At 55.5% G+C, this 18944-nt stretch overlaps 1 protein-coding gene across 4 annotated transcripts in view; it reads left to right on the top strand.

Annotated features, from left to right (window-relative positions):
* The window catches only part of SH3PXD2A (SH3 and PX domains 2A), a 231778-nt gene that overhangs the window by 137437 nt on the left and 75397 nt on the right, over positions 1–18944 (top strand). For all 4 annotated transcript variants that reach the window (XM_032313658.1, XM_032313656.1, XM_032313659.1 and 1 more), the window contains one exon: positions 10672–10700. In XM_032313658.1, the coding sequence (XP_032169549.1) occupies positions 10672–10700 (29 nt within the window). The remainder of the gene's footprint in view (positions 1–10671; positions 10701–18944) is intronic.

The following is an 18944-nucleotide window of genomic DNA, read 5'->3' as shown; positions in this document are numbered from 1 at the left end:
ACTCAGGGAGGTAGTAGTCGAGGAAGTGCCCTTGGGAAGCCTTCAGGTGGCCATGTGCCCAGGTTGGCCCAGAGTGTCCCATGTTCCCTGAGCCCAGAGCCCTTTGTCCTGAATTCCCAGCGCCTGCTGCCCGGAGTGTAGTGGCCGCCTGCCCCTTCGTGGAGAAGGATCACTTGTCCAGCTGTGGGGGACCCATGCTTGGCTGTCAACCCTGCCACCTCCAGTCCGTGAGGGCCTAGGCCCCAGGATGCCTGGTAGAAGCTGGCCTTGGCAAAGTGGCTTTACTCTCTCCTCTGAAGCCTGGATCTCTTCATTTGTAAACAGGCACCCTGAGCCTTGGCCCACCCACCTAGGGCCAGCCAGGCCCATCTCCCTACATCCTTCCCAAGCTGCTGCTCCCCCACCTCGAGCCACTGGGCCTGCGTGGGGCTCTGTGACAGGGCGTGGGGCCAGCGGGCAGTGGGGGGCGGAGTGTGTCTCAGACATTCTCGTCTTTATCCAGCCTGCTGTGCACCAAGTACTCCACCGCCGTTGACTTGTCTTGACCTCCAGCTGTCCAGTTGGGTGGGTGCTCTGGGGCTCTTCCCTGTGCAGAGTGGACACGAAGACAGAGAACCTCCCAGTCACCCGGCAGTGCTGGGATGTGAAGCCAGGCAGCTGCACGCAGCGCGTCTCCCCTGTGAGCCGCCTTCCGCGCAGTGGTCTAGCCCGCACTGTGCAGCATGCTGGGCAGCGCACTGTGGCTACTTCAGTTAAATTTGTATTAAGTCAGTTCTTGCATCGCGTGAGCCGCATCTCCAGCACTCGACAGAGTGGTGGTGACTGCCTTGCGGGCCAGTGCAGGAGGAGGCCACTTCTGTTGGGGGTCGCCATTCTACGGCGCAGCATGAGGTGGGGCACCGCTAGGTGCTGGGGACAGAAATGGGACATTCAGTGCCATCGGGGGTCAGCTGAGCGGGAATGTGAAACACTGGAGAGGGGACGAGGGCGTGTGAGGAGGCCACAAGCCCAAACAGCTCACTGTGTGGCTCCAGGTAGGCACGTTTCTTGACCTGTCAGTGCCTCCCCAGTAAAGCAGGTCTAAAGCACCTGCCTCGGAGACGGAGACGAGGTCAGGGAGGTGTTCAGGGGCGGGGCCCGCCTGGGGGCTCGGCGCCTGCGCATGTGTGATGTGAAGTTTGAGGAAGTCTGGGAGAGCAGGGTTCTCTCGTAAGGGGCCACCACGTGAGCCCCCGGAGGCGAGGCCCTCCTGGCTGGTGCCGGGAGAAGCCTGGGGCCCCACTTCAAGCCTTCTTTCCCACGGACGCTGAGGCAGGGATCAGCACAGCTGGGCCTTGGACAGGCTCCTGGGCGTCCGTGGGAAGCAGAGAGCCCTTGGCCCAGCTCAAAGTTAGGCCGGGGCTGGGGAGCGAGCGGCCTTATAGCCAGGGGGTGACCCGGAGGACTGCTCAGCAGGGCGGCCCCGGCGTGTGTCACAAACCCACACCCACATCAGACACACTTCTGCAGAAGGGGCCTCTGGAGTGTGGAGAGCAAAGCCGTCTTCTGTTTCTCCCGAAAAAGTGCCCATCCCGCGGGCTACACGGGGAAAAGCAGAACCAGATGGAAACCGGCCTCTCCATTGCGGAGCTGATGCTGCCACCTTCTAGGGGAAACCCTTTTGTTACACGCATCCCTGCTGGGTTTCTGCCACCGAGTTTCTTCTAAAATTTAAGCTGTGTGCCTTCCCTTGAGCCCACCCCTGGCCACAGGTCCTGCCCCCCACCCCCGCCCCAGGCAAACAGCATCCACGAGCTCCCCTCACCCTCTGCTCCTAGCACACACACAAGCACTCGCCAGTGTGCACATATACCCACGCGCGCGCACACACACACGCACACACGCATGCTCCCCTATCTGTTCCTGCCCTGCACCTTTGCTCAACCTCACTCCTAGCGTCCAAACCTTCCTGCCTCTGCTCTTTCTCTGTTCATCTTTCAAGGGTGGCTCTAGAGCGCCCTCTTCTGGACATCCCTTCCCAATTGCCGGGGACCACTCTGACCTCCTGTTCCCAGGAAATTCCTACACAACAAATCCTTTTTACCTGGATGGCAGATCACAAAGTGACTGTATGTTGTCCTCCCCTGCGTGTTTGTCTTGTCGCTGCCAACTAGACGGTGTGCTCTGTGAGGCCCAAACGGGTCTTCCTCGCCACCCTTCTGCTCAGGCACAAGATCGGGTTGGGTCTCCGCCACCCCTCAGTTAAGACATGGGCTGGGGGGGGGGGGGGGCGGGGGTAGACAGACAGACAGATGTACTTGAAGAGAGACCGGGAAGGCCTGCAAACATGGAAGACCCCGTCTGCCCTTCTGCCCAGGAACTTTGCTATTGAACCCCAGCACAGCGCTTGTCACTGCCCCTTCCATGGCTCCCCAGGTCTGGCCTGCTGTCCCCAGAAGTCCGGGGTTACCCATGGCCAGGCAGCCTGTGGGAGGCTCAGACTCTGCGGCCAGTGGGCTCAGCGGCCTCATGTCCCCTCCAGGAAGCCAGCTCTGTGCCTGCGCCACAGCCTCCCTGTCCTTCACAGGCTGCTTGTCAGTCACCATCGAGGTGGGACTTCTTGGCACACACACAAGTGGAGACCCACTGGCCCGTTGTTTTCAGGGCCCTGAGCTGGCCCCCTGGGCCATAAGTCCATAGGGCCAGATTCTTATGAAGTCTATACCCACGAGGACAGGCCAGCCAGGCACCCCAATATCCTGGCCGCCATCCACACTCAGTCGAGCCCCTGCTGTGAAGACAGACTCTGCCAGCCTTCTCACCACATGCCAGTTCTAAGAGCTTTGCACATGACCTCAGGTCATCCCCCCCAACAAAGGTAGGATATTTGTGTCTCCCCTGGACCACTGAAGGTGCAGAGAGGTTAAGTGACTTGCCTGTGGCACAAAGTGGCAAGTGGCTGAACCACGCTCCATCCCACCCACTCTCTGAACCCTCTGCTCTGAGGCCTGGATGCAGTGGAGCTGTCCCCGGGCTGGCAGCGCACTTGGGGCCTTTGCCCAGCATGGTTAGTCCAGTCAGAGAGGACAGACAGACAGCGCTTTGTCTTTCCGCTGTGGATGGGGCAGCTGCTGAGATGCTCTGAGATGTTGGGCAGATAAGCACAAGGCCTGGGAGGTTTCTGGGGTGTGCCACAGCCCCGGCCTGGGCCTCCCTGGGATTCAGCTGGGGGGGTGGCGGGGTAGTGCGGCGTGCGAGACCCTTTCCCTCCCGAGGAATTCAGCTTTTTTGCCCAGGGCAGGAATTCCGGCCTCTCTGGACTGTCCACATGGCCACAATGGGGCCCATTCTCAGGACCCTGGAAAACACATCCTGTGGAGAAAGGACGGATTCTTGTTGGACACAAGGGCCCTCAGTACCACAGTTTACATCAGGGCACAAATGGGGGCAAAGAACAGCATTCATGCCCCCTCTGTCTGTCTTCCCTGGAGGTCGCTGCCCTGCAGGACCGTTCCTTGCAAAGGCTCTGAAAAGGCTGAACAGAGACCCAGCTAGGGGCTGAGTGGGGCTGGAAAATCCCCCAGCCTGCCTCCGACCTCAGCTGACCTGAAGCCCCTTTGCCCAGACCCTCCTCTCTCAGCGTCTGGTCCAACTGGGTCGGCTTCACAGAGAATCAGTAGGTTGCGAGGGCCCCAGGGAGAACCCTCACGTGAAGGCTGGGGAGACAGGCCACAAGTGTTCATTTGCCAGTGTTTTTAAAGACTTTTTCTGCAGTAGTAACAAATTTCCCATCATAACCCAACACAGACAGACAAGTTAACAGGTGGGCACCTGAAACAGGTTTCACAAGACAATACTGATCTTTCCATGACTGACACCATCGTTTTGTCTATCTTTTTAAAAGATCTTATTTATTTATTTGACACAGAGAGAGAGATCACAAGTAGGCAGAGAGGTAGACGGGGGTGGGGGGCAGGGAAACAGGCTCCCCACTGAGCAGAGAGACTGATGCGGGGCTCGATCCCAAGACCCTGGGAATCATGACCTGAGCCGAAGACAGAGGCTTTAACCCACTGAGCCACCCAGGTGCCCCTTGTCTATCTCTTTAAAATGCTTATTGGGACATACTAAGATGGTTTCAGAACTCACTAAGGGGTCAGAGCCTGTCATTTGAAAGGCATTAGTTTATTTGCTATTGTTATTTTTTTTTAATTTACATATAATGTATGATTTGTTTCAGGGGTACAGATCTGTGATTCATCAGTCCTATACAACATGCAGCCCTCACCATAACACATACCCTCCCCAGTGTCCATCACTCAAGTACCCCATCCCCGCAAAACCCTCTCCCCTCCAGCAACCCTCAGTTTGTTTTTTTCCTGAGAATAAGAGTCTCTCATGGTTTGTCTCCCTCTCTGATTTTGTCTTGTTTCATTTTTTCCTCTTTCCCTATGATCCTCTGCCTTGTTTCCCAAATTCCTCATATCAGGGAGATCATATAATTGTCTTTCTCTGATTGACTTACTTCGCTTAGCATAATACCCTCTAGTTCCATCCACATCATTGCAAAGGCAAGATTTCTCTTTTTTGATGGCTGCATAATATTCCTGTGTGTGTGTGTGTGTGTGTGTGTGTGTGTGTGTACACTGCATCTTCTTTATCCATCTGTTGATGGACATCTAGGTTCTTTCAATAGTTTGGCTATCGCGGACATTGCTGCTGTAAACATTGGGGTGCACATGCCCCTTTGGATCACTACATTTGTATCTTTGGGGTAAATACTCAGTAGTGCAATTGCTGGGTCATAGGGTAGCTCTATTTTCAACTTTTTGAGGAACCTCCATGCTGTTTTCCAGAGTGGCTGCAGGAGCTTGCGTTCCCCTCGACAGTACAGGAGGGCTCCCTAAAAAGGGTTAGTTTAAAGCAGCTTGCCCTGCTGCACCAGCCGCTGGGGCAGAGCTGGGCCCAGAACTGGGGTCTGTTGATGTCAGGGCCAGACTTGGCACCAGCGCTCTCCCATCCTGCTCCCTTACCACCTGCCTCGCTTCTTAACAAAAATCTTCCTCCAGTGACACTCTGACCACATTCTCCCTGACTCTGAAATCTTCTGGATTTCACGGAGGGACATTGACACCCCCCTCCGCCCCTTTCCCCCACCCCCACCAGCCTGGCCTTTCCCTGCCTGTCCATCTGCTTACCCACCCTCCCCAGTTTGACTCCCATTTGGAGCTGCTTATTCCCGATTCTAGAACTTTCCACCCTCTACTCTCTGCATGGATCCAAATACCCCTGATCCTTCAAGTCTCAGCTCAAAGCCCACTGCTCCTGGAAGCCTGTCTTAGATGTTCTGCAGTCCCAGATCTTTTTTTCTGCACGTGGAATGTAACCACTCCTATGCTTCTTGGAATGTCTCAGAATGTTAGGTTTCTCACTGTGCTGGTTAGTTGTGTTCCCCCAACTTCGCCCTAAACTCACAGGCCGGAGCAGGTCCTGTTTCTCCTGTACCTGCCCAGGCCTTCACAAGCAGCCTACGGCAGGAGCTGGAAACAGGCTTAGTGGTGGATAAGGGCAGTCAAGGTCATCGTTACACATCTCAAGGGTTCTGTCATTGTCCTGGCCACGGCTGCATACCCTCACTCCAGACCCCATAGTCCAGGACCCACCTAGGTCCCCTGAGACCTCTGGGCTCTCAAGGTCACCCAGAGCCAGCCATCTGGCCAGCCAGCAGGCCTTTCAAGCAGTTCCAAGCGGCAGCAGGCCCTGCAGACAGGCGTCCTGGGCTGAGCGGCCAATGTCAGCCAGCAGACAGGAGGGTGAGAACATCAGGCTTGAAGTTCCTGTGTGCACATCCTCCTTGCCAGGGCACTCTCTAATGGGAGCAAGAATGGGAGGGAGAGGTGGTGGCAGGCAGCAGAGGACTCAGTTCCACCTGGCAGGGACTCTGCGTCCTTCCGCAGAGCTGGCCTGGCCAGACCCTCAGCGGCTCTCCCAGGCTTTACCTCCCATCCCAGGACCCTGACGGGCGGGGTGGCTGCCTCCTTTCCCCCAGCAAGAGCCTCCCCCTGCTGCTCAAGCATCCCCTTCTTTTCGCCCGCTCCCCAGTGGGCCTCAGCATGGGGAGTACCCCACCGAGAATGTCACTGCAGCTTGGGGAGGCTGGGCAAACTTCAGAAGGCCTCAGGAGCTCAGTCTTCCTATTCATAAAATGGGTTCCCACCACCCCTGCCTATTTCAGGGCACTGATGGTCCCTTGCATGCTGGGAATTCTCAGGGGAGGGCAGGAGTGGAAGGCTTGTGCAAAGAAAGGTGACCAGCAGGTAGGAATTGTTAAATGCCTCCCCCGCTCCCTGCTTCGGCCTCATGCCCTTTGCTGTCTCCAGCCCAGCCTGTTCACTAGAAGGTTGTCGGAGGAAGCAGCAGGCCTTACCAAGAGAAATTAAAGTCAGGGAAAAGGGGGGAAAATGAAGCTTGACTGCCCCCCTTCAGCCGTAGCATGAAAATGCAGGACCTTTATGCCTTGTGGCTTGGGGCTCAGGGAGTAGGCCACCCTGGAAGGTTAAAGTCACCTGATAAGTGAGCCCAGGCATGCCGATTCCTAGGGGTCAGTGTCTCCCTGAAGATATGACTGTGGCCAGATGGGCCCTGTTCAGATGTTCAGTGCATGGGGAACGGGGTCTTTCTGGGGGTGGAGGGGCATGCTCAGCAGAGAGTAGTGCTTGTTTTGTGTCCGTGAAAGCCCAAAACTCTGCAAACGGGGTTGGAGTAGCCCCTGCTGGGTACTATGCTGCCAGCATCAAGGTGAGGTCCAAGTTCAAACAAGCCTTAGTCAATTGGGTAGCAACTGAGGTGGGGTCAGTTCCAGATATGAAAGACAGATAACGAAGACAATTTATATGGCATTTTCTGGGCGGGGCACTATGCTAAGCCCTTTTATGCACACTGTACGTTTCATCTTCCCTGAATCTTAAGGTACTGTTATTATCCCCATTCTACAGATAGAGAAACAGAGGCTCAAGATGGCCAATCTGTTAGCACGTAGCAGAGGGTTGAACTGGGCTCTGTCTGCTTCTGGAACCTGTCCATGCTCCTAGAAGCAGGGCCAGGAGATGAACTGTTTATATCCTGAGATTGTGGGGGAGGGGGCGGGAGAGGCCTCCGGAGGCCCTGTTGAGATGAGGGAGGGGTATGGTGCTGTGCTGGAGGAACTCCGCACCTCTCTCCCCAACCAGGCCAGACCCATGGATCAGTCTGCTAGAATGGCCCGGTCACTGTACCTGGGGTCTTAGTCATCCTCAGTACCAGCTGAGGAGAAGGCTGATGGAACCAAGTCAGGATACAGCCTGGAAGCCTTTGCAATGACATTAGCTTCTGGCGGCCCTGGAGGGAGACGGGCCTTCCCCTCCCCTTCTGCTTCCTGTGGCTCCCTGGCATAGAGTGATTCAGCAGCAAGTTGGGAGGGAGCTAGACTGGGACGTGCCTGGGTAGAATCCCGGGCAGGGTGGGGGCAATCAGCACCAGCTGGGGGCAAGAATGGGAGCCTGGGGTGGGGGGCGTGCCAGGGGCGGGTGGAGTGTGGGAAGAGATCTTGAGTTGCTAGGGTGCTGAACCCCAGTAGAGGGGCCTGCAGTCCCGCCCAAGGCAGCTGGAGGTGGGCACCCCCTGCCTTCCCTCACCATGCCTGATATGTGAGGGATCAGGGAGTGCCTAGCATACTCAGTGGCTGAAAACACAAAACGCCTTTGCTCAAAAGTGCCCAACCAGAAACCTGCAAGAGGTTTCCTATGAGGGCCATGCCTGCTTGGGCTGGAGGCCAGGTGCCCTGTGACAGATTCCTCTACTGGCCTCTCCCACCAGTCAGTCACAGCCCGGCCACCCCCACTGCCAGGGAGCCTCCCCTCCACTGACCCAGGTGCTTCTCAGGCCCCCACAGACCTGCCGTTACCCTCCCTTCCTTGCACCCATAGCTCCAGGGTGGCCGTGTTGGAGGATCTGAGCACTGGGTTCTCGGTGCCCAATCCCAGCCTCACCCCTGCTCATCGTATGACCTTGAACAAGTTGTCAGCTTCTCTAAGCTTTGCCCACCTCACCCCCTAACGTGGGGTCCAGGTGGGAGGGGCTTATACTTGGGTTAAAGGAAGGGCTGGCCAGGGGATCTGTCTGGAAGATTCTCTGGCACTGCAAGCACATCATTCTTACTAAGCAGAAAAGTTTCTTAGCGGTGGCTTGGGTCCTGATGGGGACAATAGTATAGTGCTGCCCGGTACCACTCCTGCCTGTAGTGAAGGGGAGTTCTCAGCCAACACTTGTCAGAGATGCAGACAGTGTGGTTGGGGGTGGGGGGGGGGGCTAGAGGGTCTCCACATCTGAATTTGTAACCAGCTCCTCGGATGAGCATGTTAAATAACCGAGCTGACTATTGCTGACCTGGGCATAGCACAGAGGAATTATGTCCCTCTCCCCCTTCCAGTCCTCAGTGTGCCCCCCTGTCACCCGATAATGACCTGCCTGTCTCCCGTCTTGGTGCTGTTGACAAGCTGAAAGCGAATCCTGGGGAGCCCACAGCTGCACAAACGAGAGAGGAGGAAGGTGGCTATGGCACTGAGAGGACGCCATCCCCGCCAGGACCATGGGCAGCCCGTGGATGGCCAGCGGGCCCTTGTGGTCCCAGGCCCCTGAGGGCTTCTCCTGCAGGGACGGCAGGAACACAGCTCCTTTCCCAGGCCTCCCTCACTCCGCAAAAAAGCCTGAGAATCAGTTCCTCCCCAGGAGTGGCAAGCTGGCTGGGCAGGACATAGCCACCACTTAACACTCGCCTCTCCACGGAGAATTCTCCCCACAGCTGAGCTCCGGGCACTCCAGGAAAGTCTGTCCTGCTCTTCCCTTCCGTCCTAGGGACACGAGCTTGCCTGCCCTGCCAGGTCAGGCTTGGGGGGCAGATGGGAACTCCCCACCTTCCTAACTCCCTCCAGAGGCAGCAGATTTACCAGGTCCGCCTCCAGCCCATGGACCCTGCCTTTTCCGTTCTTGCAGGCAGGTGTATACATACACCACTGCTCCTTCCCAAGCTGGATGGTCTTGGGCAGTGGCTCACCCTCTGTTTCTTCATCTGTAAAATGGGAATGATAGGACCTTCCTCTTAGTGTGGATGCGAGGACTGAAAGGAGCATGGAGTACTAGGGAGTTCTCAAACTAAGATGGGCAGGTAGGGGGAATGTATCAGAAATGCAGGTTCCTGGGCATCAGCCCGTTTCTGAATCACTGGGGGTCTGAGCCCAAACTTTAGAAAACTCAGGAGCCTAGGAGAGGCGGAACCCCTCACCCTGGGCTGTGCAAGCAAATCGCTTTGGTGCTTAACTCCCCAAAAGCTCAGGCTACTCCCCAGACCTCCAGAATCAGGGAGTCTGCACGAATTTAACGGCCTTTCTTATGAACCTGCTGTTCCTTCCCCCACGAAATCACTTCTTTCCAGCTGGCAGACCTAGCTGGCCAGTTCGCTTACACCAAAGTCCGGCATTTGCCATTTTCTTTGATCCCCCCAGGGAAAATAAAGGCATTTCGTCTAGTCTCCAGATAGATCTCCAGCCAGCCTCTCCTGAGCACTCAAGGAACCTTAAGCATTTCACTTGATCTTAGCCAAAAGGCAGCATTTCAGACGCCTGTGACGTTCCCCGAAGGATTCGCGAATGGCAGCGGTGGTGGGAGGGGCCAAAGGCAGGAATAAGGGCGGGGTTTGGGAAGTAGCCTGATCCGGAGCCTGGGTTAATTCCTTGCTGGAGGGCCGCGCAGGCCGCAGCCAGTTTTAGTCCAGGGCAGCCTAAAGGAGGCTCGGAGGTGTTGAATTATTGCCATTGAAGAGATTTGAACCCAGTTCTCCCTCAAAAGCTCAAGCTCCATTCTTACTATTCCTAGCCTCACAGTTACCCTCGCATTGTGCTGTGCCCTCCCTCAGGGCTTGCTGAACCTCCAGTTTCCCAGCCCGAGCCTTTAAGGTGAAAGCCACATCTGTTCAGTATTCAGCCTGCAGTCTGTATATCTCCACACCTACACCAGGCCCAGGGGAAGTAATAGGAGGAGTCAAGCCACAGTGTGACCTCAGAGAGCCTTGGGTCCAGGGCAGGGGCAGACTTTCATCAAAGGGTCACACAAATCTAATTATGCAGAGGAGAGGAGGAGATGGGGAGGATGTTGGGGAAGACACGCTGAGGAGGTGACATTTCAGTCGTGACTGGAAGTCTGAGTGGGCATGAGGAAGCGGTGCAAAGAATTGGGAGGGGAAGCGCTGCAGGGGAGGGACGCGGGCGCCCCGGGCCTCAGTTTCCCTGTTTACAAAGTGTGAGAACCTGCCCCGCGCTGCCCCACCCGCTGAGGACCGGGATGGTGTGCCCCTCCACCCCAGATCCTCTCCTCGGGCCGGCCGGAGGCGGGGCGGGGTCAGGGGTGCGGGCGGGCGAGGCGGGGCGGGGCCCGCGGCTCGCGCCCGGGGTTGGGCTGGCGGGGGGACCCGCGGGCAGGCGCGGCGCGCAGTGCGTGCGGCTGCGGAGCGCGCGGCTCGCGGGCCGACTGGGATCACATGAGCGGTGGTGCCGGGGACCGACCGCAGCCGGCCGGTGGGCTCCCCGCAGCCCCGCAGCCCCGCAGCCCCGCGCCCTACCCGGCCCTAACCATGTCTATCTGTTGTTGCTTCTTTTTCAGGGATTATGGCAGTTCCAAGAGAAAATCAGGTAAGGGAGCCTCCGGGCATTTTTCCTTCCAGCCTCCCTTCCCGCTTGGCGCTCGCGCCTCTCGGATCCTGCAGAGGACTTAAGGGGGGCTTGTCCTTGCCGGCCGCCCAGTGTTCCCTTCAGGTGTCCCCCTCCCCAGCCCATGGCCCCTAAGCTCTCTGGTACTCGCACCTTCCCCTTCTCCTACGGAGCCCCTCAGGCTCTCCCCGTGGGAATGCGGATGGGTGCATGGGAGGATGTGGGGGTGTCTCATGAAGGGCCCCCCGCAACCCTGGCAGCCGGCTCCTGCCCCCGCCCCCCGCGGGCTGCTGTGCTTATTACTGGGCACTGCTGTGACTTCTTGGGTCCTTCCGGTGGTGCGGCGGTGATGAGGGGGTTAACAGAGACGCAGGGTTTTCCCCGTGCGAAGGTGAGATCCTGGACCAAAAAGGGGATCCTACTTGAGTGGCTGTGAGTTTTTAACGCCTGCAACACAAACCTTCTCCTTTTCCCCCACCTCTAAGCGCTTTCTCATTGCTGCGGGGGTGGGGGCGGTACAGTAATCCCAGCAGAGGCCGGGATTGGGCGGGGGGGGGGGGGTACCCGTCCTGGCATTGGCCTGACAGGTGCCCGGGTCCACCCGGAGTTTGCGAAGGAGATGGGGACAGGGAGAGAGGCGGGGCGAGTCCTCCGACGCTGTGTGCTGGGGTCAGAGAAGGATTCTCTCCGGGTGTGGGAGGCGGGGTTCTGCACATGCCTGGGTGTGGGTGACGCATAGGTCATTGGGGAAGGGTGGTCCCTAGGAGTTAGGACTGTGTGTCTAGCGGCGGGGCGGGGGAGGGGTGCGGCAGGGGGAGGTGGCAGACTGAGCGATCTGTGTTGACATATGTGTTGCCCATATTTATGGGGGTGGTGAGTTAGGGGACCAGCAGCCATCTGGGGGTTCTGGCACTCGGGGATGTGGGAGTATGTATTAACACGTGGCTCCAGCTGTCGGTCCCCTGGGAAGATATCCGTTCAAGTGCCTTGACCTGCGGACCCGCAGAGGTGTATGCGCCCATATATGAGGGATAGAATGTGAGTTGGGATACATGGAATTGTATGTCATGAGTGTTTCTGAGTATGGCTTGGTATGTTTTGTGTGTGCAAGTGCTTGCTAATATGTTTCTTGGGACCAGGAAAGTTGTACCCTGGTTTATGTATGGGGTGAGGTGGGGGGTTGCATGTGTGTAGGTGGGGCTGTGTGTGGACATGTGTGGGTCTTCCCCGTTGTATGCCATGAGCGTATGTTAACTCCTTAGGGCGCTCGGGTGTTGAGTGTGTGTGTCACTGTGTTGGGATGTATCTGGTTAGAGTCTGTGTTCATGTGTGTTTGTGTCCCTGTTTGGGAGGTGTCTAGTGTGGAAAGAGATGAGTGTGCATGTGCCTATGAGCTGGGCAGGGTCGGGGAGTCTCAGGTCTGCCCAGCCACTGGTGCAGAAGGATATTTCCTGTGTGAACAGAAGGGAGAGGCTGCATTAGGAACCTGAGGAATTGTATATTGCATATGGGCCCATTGTCAACTTGCAGTCAGAGCCGGGGGGTGGGGGGCGGCGGCAGGGAAAACTGGGAAGGAGGGGCATGCTTGGGATTGTGTTCTGTCACAGCACCTCCCACCCCCACCCAAGAACCTTGCCTCAGAGGTCTAGTGTACTAGCTGTGCCTGGGCTCAGATTCTGCTCTGCGTGACCTTAGACAAGTTTCTAAACTCTGCCTCAGTTTCCTCATTTTCTACATATTATCTACCTCACATGTAGCAGTTTAAATGATTTCATGTAGGGTAGCCTTTAGGACATAACAACTCAAGTATAAGCTGGAAATCATCAGCATTTTCTGAAGCCCTGGGACCTTGGGTGAGTCCCTTCTCTACTCTGGGCCTCAGTTTCCCCTCTAGAAAGTCAAGGGACCAGATGACCTCTCAGGTCCCCCTACCGTCCATCTCCCCCCACTCCCATCTCCAAGGCTCAGGTTCCGTGCTGCTTCCTTAAATAAGGCAGGGCCCCACCCAGACTGCTTTACCCAGGGAGGGCCTCCCCTGGTTTCTCTGCCTTCCGCTCTCAGGCCAGGAAAAGGATGGAGAGAGAAATGTAATTTACATTGGCTTATGATAATGGCCACTTAGTGTCATGGTTAAAAGTGCAAGTTCTGGAGCCAGACAGCAGGAATGTCAAGCCTTGCTATTCCTCCTCTGGGACCTGGGGCAGATTTCCTTCTTTCTTTTTTTTTTTTTTTTAATATTTTATTTATTTATTTGATGGACAGAGATCACAAGTAGGCAGAGAGGGAGGGGGAAGCAGGTTCCCCGCTGAGCAGAGAGCCCGATGCGGGGCTCGATCCCAAGACCCTGGGATCATGACCTGAGCTGAAGGCGGAGGCTTTAACCCACGGAGCCACCCAGGCACCCCCTTGGGCAGATTTCTTACCCTCTCTGTGCCTGATCGCTCCTCTGTAAATTGGGGACGGTATCCATACCCACCTTGTAGTGGTTAATTTTATACATCAGTGGTATTTAGATATTTGATATTTAGATATTTGGTGAAGCATTATTCTGCATGTTTCTGTCAAGGTAGTTTTTGGATGAGATGGACATCTGCTACACTTGGAGTCAAAGAAATTACCTTCCATAACATGGGTTGGCCTCTGATCGGTTGAAGACCTTAATAGAACAAAGGCTGACCTCCCCGCAAAAGAACAAATCGAGCTACCAGACTGCCTTTGGACTTGAACTGCACCCGAGTCTGCTGCCTACCATCCTTCCTACCCCATCAGATTTGGGCTCACCAAGCCCTCATAATCACGTGTGCCAGTTCCTTAAAATAAGTCTCTTTCTCTATATATACACATTCTGTTCTGTTTCTCTGGAGAACACTGACTAATATACACCTCATGTGGATATAATGAAGATTGTACAAACTCATCTCTGTAAACATGCTTAGAACACTGCCTGTAGCCTAGAAAGCTCTCCCAAAGTGCCAGCCCCTATTATTTATTGAGCATCCCCTAGAGGCTGGCAACTTCACATAGGTTTTCTTATTTGCTGTCCAGAGGCTCATTGCATATGAGTGATGGGATTCCCATTTTACTGATGAGACACTGAGGCTCTGAGAGGTTGGCTGCCCCCAGTCCATGGCAAAGTAAGGATCTGAGTCCATGTTCAGGGCTCCATGTTCAGCCTGCTCCGTAATGAAGTTCACAGAGCTTCCCAGAGTCACTCCACCTAGCAATGCATGCACAGAGAACATGGGTGCTGTTCCCTGGTCATCACTTTTCACATATTAGTCCCCAAAGCCCCAGGTCTCCTCCTCCGAGGTGTCTCTTATTGAGCATAGATCTAAGACTTGAAGCCAGGCCAGGGGAAGGTGGAGTTGATGGCAAGAAAGTTCTCAGGCAGCTTACGGCCTCTTGGAAGTGGCAGGACCGGTGACCTTGAAACTGGACGGCAGTATAGCCTCAGACTTCTCTGCTCGCTCCTTCCCTGCACTGAACCTGCTCCTCCCCACATCTTCCCCATGCCACCCACCATCCATGCCCTTGCCCCGGCCCAGCATCGAGAAGGGGCCCTTGACCCCTTCCTTTCTCTCCCCTGCGAACCCGACCTCCACCATCGTACCGTGTTGGAAGCTCCCTTCTCTTCAGGAAGACCTCAGCTTTCCTCTGATCTGTCTGCGCCCACCCCTGCCCCTGCACATTGTTCTCCACACCACAGCTAGAGTGAGCTCTTCAAAGCAAGTATCAAATCATGTGCTTTTCTGCTTAAATTGCCCCATCCTGTGCAGAATAAGCTCTTTAATCCGGCTCACAAGCCCTGTGTGCTTTAGCCCCTGGCCTCCTGTCCTGCCCCAGGCTCTACCCTCTTCTGCCTACCCAGCCCAACATTCCCGCCCTGCCCTCTGCACCGTCCTGCCTCTCACCTTCCGTTCCTTAAACACAACAAGCTTGTTCTCTCCACACAGCCTTGCACTTGCTGTTCTGCCGCCCGGAATGCCGTTCCCTGATGTTTCACACAGCTGCCCCTTCTTAACATTTTCAGCTTAATTGTGACCTCAGAGAAGCCCTGATTCTCCTGTGTTTAGCTGCCCCCTCCTATCACCATGTGCATTACTGACCACATTCTATCTTTTGGGTGTTCTTGGCTGTGATCTGTGTCCCAACACCTTGAGAGGGAAGACCTTGCTGCCAGGTCCGCACTAGTGGCGGGGTCATCCCCCCCTCTCCCATGCTGGTTATAGTGCAAGCTCACATGTGCGTGGATGAGGGGTGGGTCAGGACAGAAGGCCCTCTGCATCCTCAAATCAGGGGACATGATCTGGGAAGAGGAGCAATTTTGCTGGTTGGGGGCAGAGAATAGGCAACTGCGGTGATCAAGGGACAGCACTTGGGCAAAGGTGGGACAGCAGGACGGAGCATGGCTTATTTGGACACCAGAGACTTCCGCTGACCTTCCTGAGTGCCAGCAGCTATAGGCCAGGTGCTGTGTTGGGTGTTGTGGTTACAGGGATGGGTCTTTCTTTCCTCGAGGAGTTTGCAGTCCGCCAGGGTGATGAACTGTGTATATATAAGAATGTCCTGTTAGAGGGAAGCAAGGAAGTGACATGGGTACCTGAGGGAGAGTAGTCAGGGTGAAAGCATAGACAGTGCAAAGGCCCTGGGGTGGAAGCATGCTCAAGGGAGGTTTGTGGCTGGGGTGGAGAATAGTGGAGGGCAAGGTGGTAGGAGGTGAGAGCAGAGAGGTAGCTGGGGGTGGGGGAAGCAGCACAGACCACGTAGGGCTTCTCAGGCCATTTCAAGGGTTTTGACTTTTTGAAGAGCCACTAAGGGATTCTGAGGAGGTGGGGGGCATGATCTAACTTAGATCTCAGAGGGATTCTTCTGACTGGTGAGTGGAGATGGACCAGGAAAGGAGATAGGTGAGAGGTCATGAGAATTCCAGCAGCAATGGAAGCTGAGCTGCCATCAGTGTGGCCTGGACTTGGATGATCGGGTCGAAGCCACGAGCGGTTCCTGTGGGTGCTGGGGAGCGGCAGTCAGCCCCACTTGCCAATCATGTGACGTTGGGCCGGCCCCCTCCCACTGGTTCTGCTGTATTGGTCAGGGAGCAACTAGAGAAGCAGACCCAGGGGGAGCTACTCATCGAGAAGTTTCTCACAAGGAATTGGCTTACAAGTCAGGTCCAAGGGCAGGCCAGCGCCAGTCTACAGGTGAAATCTCCTCCTCCGAGAAGCCTCAGCTCTGCCCTCAAGGCCCTTCAGCTGACTGAGCACCCCCTGCCAAGTAGCTAGGATGATCTCACTCAAAATAAACAAATCATGGACTTCGTCACATCGGCAAAATACCTTCCACAGCAGCACATGAGGCATGAGTGGTGGGGGTCCCTGGGGTAACTGGGAACTGGAGCCTGGCCAGGCTGACCCGTAAAACTGGCCGTCACGCCCTTAAAATGACGTCTGAGCTGCCGCCTGCTGCCAAGCGAGGAGGGTCCCTGGAGGTGATGCAGCGAGGGGGCTTCGGGCCCAGTGGTGGGGAGGTCCTGTTGCCAGTCGTGGTTCTTGGCTTCCTCCACGAGCTGAGAGGGGGCTGGAGCAGGCTCTCCCCTGAGCAGTGGGTGCTCTTCAGACCTGACGAAGACCCAGTGCCCCTCTCACTTCTGGAAGCTGCCTCTCTCCCCGTCCCGGCTGTAGAGTTCCGAGTTTTGCCGCCAGGGGGGGCACGCGGCCACGGAACCCGCGGTTTCCTCTTGGCCCCGCGGTGCGGCCCCGCAGACGGCCTGATGATCCAGACCCTCCAGCGGTCCCGTGAGGAGCTTTGTCTTCTCGGAACGCAAATGAGGTTGCTCAAGAGTGTGGCAAGTTTGTTCTTTTGGGCAAGTGTTGATGTTCCTCCTGAAATCCTGTTTACTTTATCCTTTTCCTTGGAAAATTAGTGAGTTCAGCCCGACTTCCATTTTACTGGTTGTAAAATCTGCATTACTGCACGGAGTTAATACGATCCGGGTTCCTCTGGCGGGCACAGAAGCACATTGCTTGAAGACAGGAGTTCAGGTTTCGGCGTCAGACGGACAGGGTTGGAACCCCAGCTCTGCCATGTGTTTGCTCTGTGATTGGCGGGTTGCCTAACCGCTGACCCCCTTATGCCTTTACCCCCTTATGGAAAATGGGGGTAAAAATAGTGTCGGTCTCGTTAAACGTAAGGATCGAAGTAGCAGAGTCCTGGCACACAGCGAGCTCCCAATGATGGCGGCTGCCACTGTTACTGGTTTAAGTATTGATCGATTCTGAAAGGAGGGGAGACGTGGGTCTTCCCTCTTGTCCGTTAGTTGAAAGACCCACTGGAAGCATTTATTTTCCAGGCCTGACCTCAGAGAAGATGGAAGCTAGACCCGGCCACTGTGGTAGAGTTGGTAGAGTTAAGAACCCAGATTCTGGAGCCAGAATACTTAGTTTCATGTCCCGACCCTGTCAGTGGTGTGGTCTCAAGCAAGTCCTTAACTTCCCTGTGCCTCAGTTTCCTTGTCTGTGCCGTGGGAACAATGATTCTTCAGGTTGTTTGAGGCTTGAATATGAGTAATTTCCTGTGAAGTGTTAACTCCAGGACCGTGCCTGGCACAGTAAATGCTTGCTGATGTCTGACGCCGAAACCTGAACTCCTGTCTTCATTTTTATTCTGAATAGGAGGCAGTCCCATGGGTATCTAGCTCTTCAACAGGAGAGACCCCTGGCTTTGCTATTTGCCCTCCTCCAAGAAGCAGGTCCTGTCAACCGGACAGGAAAAGGTAGAGTGTGCACCATCTCATAATTGCTAGTAAACCTTGTAGCAACCTGGAGAGGTGGTCTTGTCCCCATTTTATAGACCAGGAAAGTAGGTTAAGGAACTTTGCCTCAGGTCACCTGGCCAGGTAGACCTAGGATTTGAATCTGGCCCTTCTGATCCAAACCTCTTCCACTGAAGTCTGTTCCGTCCTGAGCCAAGGCCTAGGGGATCCACAGGTGACCAGGACTTGGGTTCTGAAGGCCTCTAGGAGGAGGGTCCATAAACTGGGATGGGGGCTGCCCCAAGAGAATTAGACTGAGACATCTAGAGGGAACTTACTGGTCATAAGGGATTCTTAATTGGGGAAAAGTTTTCTTTACAGGATGAATTTGGTTTTTAATGAAGTGGATTTGCTTAAAGCCCATAAGTACTGGCCACTATGAAGATTGTCTACCCTCCTCCTATAGAGGAAGGCCCTAAGAGGGCTCTGTCTGTCCAAGGTGGGAGTGGGTGGAACTGGTCCCACTGGTCACATTGCCACCAGGCCTTAGAATTAGGCGGAAGTGTGAGTAGGGCCATTACAATGCAGAGAAAGTAGGTCTATAAGGCCTCTGGGACTGTCCTCCCCCAAGATATAGGCCCTATCCAGCCACAGGAGGAGGGGGACAAAGACACAGCGGGCAGCAGCCGCCTTCACTCCCCATCCAGAGGGCAGCTCTCCTGGAGGCTTTCATTTCTCTTAAGTGATTGTTGTCACTGCCCCCACAGAGCTCAGGGTTCAACCGAGAAAGCAGGATGTTGTCAGGGACTCATTAACTGCAAGACAGGCTAGGTTGCAATCCGTAAGCCATGGGAGTCAACCAGAGGGGGACAGGGCTAGGAAGATGGGGGAGGCTGGGGATGTGCAGGGGTTAGGCAGCTGCCCCCGGTGGAGGGCCAGGCATGAGCAAGGACTCAGAGGCTGGAATCAGGGTGAGGAATATGAGGTAAGGAGAGGTGTCCAGCCCGGTGGAAGTGGAGAAAGGGTTAGGAGAGGGGATGACAGGAGATGAGTCTGGAAAGGAAGCTCTGGAGACAAGATCAGCAAAGACTTTTCATAGCAATTTCCAAGGCTTTCTTCTCTGCCCAAGCCACCCATCGTCAGTGAGAGAGGCCCAGGCTGCTCGGAGAATTTGGCCAAGACATTCCTGGCACCCTCCGATAGGCCGTTCCAAAAGTGAACGTGTCTCATGAAGCCATCGCCTTCTGGCACATCTCACGGGGGCTGGTGTTTTTACACAATTCTTATTTTCATGGCTCTGGGTCCTCAGCCTGATGTCACCCCTGGAGTTCAAAGCCAGCTAATTGGAAATGAAAGGAGACTGATTGATCTGGCAGTGCCACGAGCAGCCCATGTGGCAGTGATGGGATGGAGAAAGTGAACACACTGCTCACGTGTGTGTCTGTGCCTTCCCTCCCACACCCGGAGGCAGCGCGGCC

This window comes from Mustela erminea, chromosome 14 (genome assembly GCF_009829155.1).
Source record: "Mustela erminea isolate mMusErm1 chromosome 14, mMusErm1.Pri, whole genome shotgun sequence".
In the NCBI taxonomy this organism is placed as follows: Eukaryota; Metazoa; Chordata; class Mammalia; order Carnivora; family Mustelidae; genus Mustela; species Mustela erminea.
This window is presented reverse-complemented; position numbering and strand designations above follow the sequence as displayed.